The following is a 6,930-nucleotide window of genomic DNA, read 5'->3' as shown; positions in this document are numbered from 1 at the left end:
TAACTAGCTTTTTGCTTGCGTGTCACACGGGTTACTTTTAATTTTTTATAGCTATTAATTTAGCCCAGTTTGAGTCGTTACCTTATAATACGTTTGTTAGTAAACATTATGAATTCAAAAAATTTTATTTATAAAATTGTACTAAATTGAGAAATCATAATATTCTAAGTGATAAAAATTAACTTTATTTCAAATAAGAGATTGTACTAAATTGAGAAATCACAATATTGTAATTGGTAACAATTAAGTTTATTTCAAATAAGAAAAAATTTCCTTAAAAACGACATTTGTCGTTTTGTTAGTCTGATTGCCATTTTTATCAAGAATCAGTATCTTTAAACCCTTTTTGCTCGTAACTCTTGATAGTGCGACATACAGCTGTCCATATGAGAAGACATCGTTCTTTAAGTACAACCCCACCCTACTTAATGACTGCCCTTGACTTTTGTTTATTGTCATAGCGAAGCAAACCAATAAGGGATATTGTCGTCTTGTAAACGTGAATGCTATGTTCTTATCGAAAGGTGTCATGGCAATTCTTGGAATAGAAATCCTCTCACCATTATTATTCCCCGAAAGAATTTTCACTTCGATTACATGCGTACCCAAAGAAACAACCTGAAGCCTAGTGTCGCTGCACAATCCCTTTTTTTTATCGATATTTCTTAGAAGCATCACGGGTACGCCGACTTTTAGCATAAGCTTATGGTTTGGCAGTCCGGATATTTTAAGACCGTTAAGTATTTTAGTAGAGTATAAAATCGGATCGACATTTCCATTTATGTAGTCGGACTTAGCTACAGAATCTGAGCTTAAGTACTCGACCGGATCACCAGGAAATAATTCAAGAAGATGATCATTAATCTCATGAACAACATCGTTTGTTGGTGCAAGCATCCCCCTGTGTTGAAAGTATGTAGGGTCTTGGCTGCTATTTAGAATGTCCGGATAGACAAACTGAATCAACTTTATGATAGGGTCGTCACATTATTCAATAAGTAAATCATCTGGTATCTCTATTTTTGCCGTACCCTCATTAGGTCCACCGACTTTACCTTCTCCTATGTCTAGTAGCCATTTTGAAAATTTTTTGACTTTTCTATGTCAGCCGATGGCTGACCAATTGTTAACCTTAGGTTTCTTGTTAATTTCAGAACACGACAATGATGCCAAATATAGGACGAACACATAGAGGAGTTTACTATTTGTTGCCTGCTTCCTTTCTTAATTACCGGCAGAATCTGTCTGAAATCTCCTCCAAAGACAACAACCTTTCCTCCAAATAGCGAATTTGACTATAAGACATCTTTGCAAGATTTGTCCAGAGCTTGAAATGCGTGTTTGTGGGTCATTGGGGCTTCGTCCCAAATTATTAGCTTTGTTTTCTCTAATAATTCAGCCTCATCCGCACCTCATTCCATTACGCAAGATGAGTCCTCGTTTAGATTAATCGGAATATGAAATCTGGAATGTGCCGTCCTACCTCCAGATAGCAATAATGATGCGATTCCGCTTGATGCAACGTTTAAAACAATATTACCTTGGGATCGTATTGCTGAAGACAATGTCTTCCGTAAATATGTTTTCCCTGTCCCACCGTGACCGTAAACAAAAAAGACGCCACCTTTATTTTGCTATACGGCTTTCGTTATTAAGTCAAAAATAGTTTTCTGCTCTGAGGTTATCGATGTAAATAGGTTTTCAAATTCTGTTCTCTCTGTTTGTTGATCGTATGATTGCTCGTCAAGAACAAGGCAATTATTGATAACAGATAAGGACTCTTCATCAGGGAAAGGCATTGTCTCATACCTTGTTAAACTTAAGTTGTTTTGTTGTAGGATTTTCTGGATTTCGAGTAACGTAAGGTTCTTGATTTGGTCTTCTGTCAGCTGTAAATCTGTAAAAGGTTGTTAGTTATTTTTAGAGTATGATGCTTAAAAATAATTAGAAGGTAACATATATTGATTAAACACTAATGATATTCCGTTGTTTTATTTGGTTGTTATTGGTAAACATCATGTAATTCCATAAATATTGTTTTTTAATTATGATTTGGTAATTAGTAGCATATACCTGGTGATTTTAATAGCTTTCTTTGCCTATGGAGGATATCGTCAGACAGAAGTTTCCAGGTGCTGTTTCATACGTGCCGAGGCCTAGAGAGGCTATCAGTGGACAACATTGTAGCAAACAATGAACGCAGGTAAGCACCTGTTCCGGCAATGCTTGCCTCTTCAATTCCCTAAATGTATTCAGTGTCATCGTCTAATAATCCAAGGGAATAACATGCATCTCTGAAAGTAGGGTATGTATGGATGTTAACGATACGTATTTCTTCAAATGTTTTTGGTCCTTTCACTCTGTTAAAAGGACTCGTAAAAAGTATGCTTCTCCAAGAGCGGGTGATACTGCATGGATTCTGCCAATATAAAATCCCTTATTTCTTCGTTGCCAGCCGTGCGGTTTGTCGTGCCAAACGAATTTCGTCGGGAATTCTGAATAAGTTAGTTTACGCGCTTCCCGATCAACGCTGTTGCATTTCATCCATAATTCGAACATTGAAGATGCAATGGTATCTGTTTTTTCCAACACATTATCAATATCGTCCTCGGTACCGTAAATCACCTGTTGTTTACCAGGAAGGTGGAAAGGCAGTCTCATAACCGTAGGTATTCTATAATGCACATCGAATCCGAAAATACGCCACGATGCCTCACACGCTGAAATATCAACAGTCATAGAACTCTTTAATCTCATCAACATTACGATCTGTGTTCTTTTCATCCTCTCCACTGTTAGAGAAGTACACAGTCGCACAATCAGGGCCTTTGTTTATGTATTTGAATAGGTACTTGATAGACGAACCCTGATTGCACCATTCGACGTTTATGTGAGCCTGGTATCGTTTCAAGAGTTTCTTATTGTATGGTACGACGCTTCGGTTAACAAGATTGACGTCTGATTTTTCGACAACTGCGCCTGAATCGCGTCTTCTGTATAAAGGAAAGCCATATGTATCTATTGACGTTTCATCTTGAAACTTCTTTGGGAAGTTTTTGGAACACTTGTTGTCTATAGCGCATGATCATGGCTTGTTATAATGTGCGCAAGGACCATGCATCATCAACTCAGCCACAAGGTTGTATAATTCAGGATCTTCGTTCTTATTAGGAATCTCGGCGCTGATGTACGGATCGACATGCTCTACGTTTGGTAGTTTGTCTTCCTTTTGCATAAACAGACAAATATAGGTGTGAGGCAAACCACGCTTTTGAAACTCCACCATATAAACAGCTGTAGGAATACGAATAATATATTAGCATATAATTAATTCTTTTTGTGTTATTAAGATGTATACTATTTGTACCTGCTTGAACTTTTCCAAAGATATCTCCATTCTTCAGGTCTTTCATCAAGGAGTTAAGTTTTATTTTAAATAGCCTTCACAATATGTCTGGCCTGTCATATGCGTTAAGATTTTTGTCTTGAAGGAATCTTTTGACTTCTGGCCATTTAGGATTGCATGTTATTGTGATGAAGAAGTCTGGGTATCCATACCACTTACAGAGGGTCATGGCATCTAAATAATTTTGCATCATGTACCGAGCTCCTCCTGTAAATGAAAAGGGTAACATGATGCGTTGTCCTACGTTTGTGACATCCGAACGTCCCTGTCCCTTTAGAGATTTTAGGTTCTCAAATGTTACGGACCTCAGTTCTTTTTGTTTACTTCTTATAAAACAAAGCCTTTCGCTTTCAATCATCGTGTAACCGTCAACCAGTAATTGTTGGAATAGCCTTCTTGAGTATAGAGTTTTTGAGAACTGGCCGACCCTATCTTGAATCATATACGCAAACCATTCTCTCATTGTAGTATAAGGTCGTTTGCTACCGTCGTCGTCTTCAACTCCTCTATGCTTGATTTGAGTTCAGTAACCATCTTCACCATTAGGATGTAGCAGCGGGTACTAAAGAGGCACGTACGAAGGATGTAGCTCATTCATATATTCTAATTTGCCTCCCACTTTGTTAACAAAAATATCACGTGGCTCGTACGACTCCTCGATGTCTCCTACAATTAGTGCCGCAACTTCTGAAGTTGTTGGAAGGTTGTATGTTCTGCCATCTTGTTGCCTGTTACATATAAGGCGTAGCTTCATATCCGTAGCAGGTTGTTGCTTATAAACATCTCTTGCCATTCTATAAGTTTGTACTAAAACATTTTGACGATCAAGCATTTCTTTCAACCATATAATAATCTCAGTATCCAGCATCTTTTCGGCAACTGATGTATCGGCATTGGTGTCTCTGACGAAATTACATCTATTAGTATTAGTATAGACAGATAAATATAAACGTAATCCTTGGTTTGATTTAAAACCGAAAATGGTTAGATGTTGATATGTTTACCTAAAAATGGTTTGTCTGTTTTGAATTTCGTTTCTGTATCATATATGTAAAGCTGTGAGAACTTTGGCTTCGTCCCATCCTTTGGTAACAGACTGCCAATAGCATGATAGTTTTGACCGCTCATTCTGAACACATAAAGAGCTTTTCCTTTATTAATTGACGAGTCAACCTTTCCTCCCATAGAAGTAAAAGAGAACATGGAGTTGTAGCGACGAATGTTTTTCAGGAAGAACTTGCTTTTAGCATTATTTGATTTAAATAGTTCTTCATACTCTGGGTCCGATCTAACTGGTGGTGGTAGCTCAACAGCGCCATTATGACAACACAAACTATAAGTCACTTTTATTTCTTTTCGTTTGCCTCTTCTAGCCTCGTCGTCCCATAGTTTAGCGTGACACATCTCACACACAACAGACTGGTTTCCATGATCTAAGTAATCTGCAGTTAAAAATTTAAAAATGATAATTAATACTAAATATGTGTTAATTAATGTAAAAGCATCGCATAAGTGAACCAACCTTTGGAAATTCCATTGAATTCGTTATTCTCGGGCATACAACGTTCCCCTCTTTGCTTGCCATCCATTTTTATTTTCCTAGTTATACGTTTCTGTTTAGTCGCGGAGATGTCTGTTTCAATGCCTAAAAATGTATGGGAAAAACGTGTTAGTAGTTAAATCAACAAAAGCTAATAAAATTTAATTTTTAAGATACCTATGTTTAAATGAGTAATTGAAGAAGTTCCGGTAGTAATCATAGCGTTTGAATTTGATGATGTGACCGTATTGGGCATTGAAACATGTTTTCTTCTTCTGCTATCTAAAATTAATTTTCTTCTCATACGATTTACTTTTGCTAGTCTAAAATACAGTTTAGGTTTACACAATCAAACATATAGCTAGTCTAAAAGCTACTGTTAGAACTATCATTTTGTAATATGATTTTGTTTATTTAGTTTACCCTTAAAAGAGTTATTCTGAGATCATATTGTTCATATGGTGTAGTTTTGGTTTTTCATGTGTGCTGGAATATGAAATTGTTAAAAAAGGATTATAGTATATTCACTTTACACATACAAATTCCAAATTCTTCATATCTTACTAACCCACGAAACTTCATCACAAAAATCAATAGTTATGAGAAAGGGGTCAACATTCCAAACTCACGTAAAAAGATTTAGGTCACAAAAGAGTGCAACTTTTACATGGAGAGTAATTATTAGTTTACATGCATCATTAAGATCATGGTTCACTGAGTTTTTATTGATTTTTGGGCAAAAATGGAAAGTAGAAAACTGTATCCAAATGTAGATTTTCTTAAGGAAGTGACAAAGTTGAAGTAAAAACTTTTAACTAAAAGAATTTCCAAAAACCGAACTAACTTCTAAAATCAATAAAATCATAATTCACATTTACATCATCAACAGACAGCAACACAAAGTGGCAGTAGAGTAAAACAATTAAACAAAGCATCAATTTCACCAGAAACATATGAGTTACATATTTATCAAAATTCATATATAAAATACTTGAAATAAAAAATATATAAAGTAAAAATCTTTACATTCGATTCAATTTTATCGGTTTTTACCAACACAAAAACAAAACTGAACCTTTTTATTGGAGCATTCATGTTTCGATTTGGTTTTTCAGTTTGGTTTATTTCGGTTTCAGATAGGTTTCATGGCAGTGATTTTGCTATGAAATTTAATTCTATCCATATTAAAATGTTTAGATATTAATCATATATGTTTAGACTATACTATCACGTGTCATATTAGATCATACCTACAGTGATAATGTAACACCCCGGCTTAAGCGGAAACGTCCGAGTGTGACGTACAGATTGCTCAAACACACGTGGCACTATTAAGTGACCATAATAACATTAATTCATTTAATAGGTCAAGTAACACAAGTTCGAAAGTAACAATACAAGTTCAAACCAAAACATAACCATCACAATAGTTCTTTTATTGAAATACCCTAAGTAATCTAAGTGTCTTCAATACTTCAACCTCTAATCACGGTACCTGTAACATATGTATAAAATATGGTCAGCTATAAATATAGCTGGTGAGTTTCCACAGTTTAAATACGTACATAAAAACCATACAATTCATAGACATGTGATAAACGAGCAAGTCCTTTCCAGTTGGTACAACCAACGTACTTGGATAATCGCACAAGTAAGGTCCTTTCCAATTGGTAACAACCAACGTACTTGGATAATGAGGCCCTTTTCCACTCGGTACAAATGGACCAGAGTGCAAAGGGGGGCGTATGATCATACTTAATGAGGCTTCCCAATCGTGCAAGTAATACAAGTAACACACAAGTCCATGTACGAATTGTAGTTTTGTAATAGAAGAAATAACACTTGAATCTTTATAAGGATACATATGCTACCCCAAAACATTAAAACATTAAAAAGGGGTGGTGAAAAACTCACCTTAGTAGTTGTAGTGAAAAAGGAATAAGAATAACTTGAAGGCGTCAAAGGAAACCGAATCGGTCAATCC

At 35.8% G+C, this 6,930-nt stretch overlaps 2 protein-coding genes across 2 annotated transcripts; both read right to left on the bottom strand.

Annotated features, from left to right (window-relative positions):
- Positions 1–249: 249 nt before the first annotated feature.
- Positions 250–897, bottom strand: LOC143620068 (uncharacterized). The gene has a single exon (XM_077091854.1). It carries the CDS (start codon positions 895–897, stop codon positions 250–252), a length of 648 nt encoding a protein of 215 aa, XP_076947969.1.
- Positions 898–2,355: 1,458 nt separating this feature from the next.
- LOC143620067 (uncharacterized) lies at positions 2,356–4,995 on the bottom strand. The gene is made up of 6 exons (XM_077091853.1): positions 4,929–4,995; positions 4,411–4,848; positions 4,019–4,306; positions 3,115–3,294; positions 2,767–3,072; positions 2,356–2,720 (listed from the first exon to the last, which is right to left on the bottom strand). Exons 1-6 carry the CDS (start codon positions 4,993–4,995, stop codon positions 2,356–2,358), a joined length of 1,644 nt encoding a protein of 547 aa, XP_076947968.1.
- Between the last annotated feature and the right edge of the window lie 1,935 nt (positions 4,996–6,930).

The sequence above is a fragment of the Bidens hawaiensis genome, unplaced genomic scaffold (assembly GCF_021521415.1).
Source record: "Bidens hawaiensis isolate Kalapana, Puna unplaced genomic scaffold, B.hawaiensis_p1.1 tig00002525_1, whole genome shotgun sequence".
Taxonomy (NCBI): domain Eukaryota; kingdom Viridiplantae; phylum Streptophyta; class Magnoliopsida; order Asterales; family Asteraceae; genus Bidens; species Bidens hawaiensis.
This window is presented reverse-complemented; position numbering and strand designations above follow the sequence as displayed.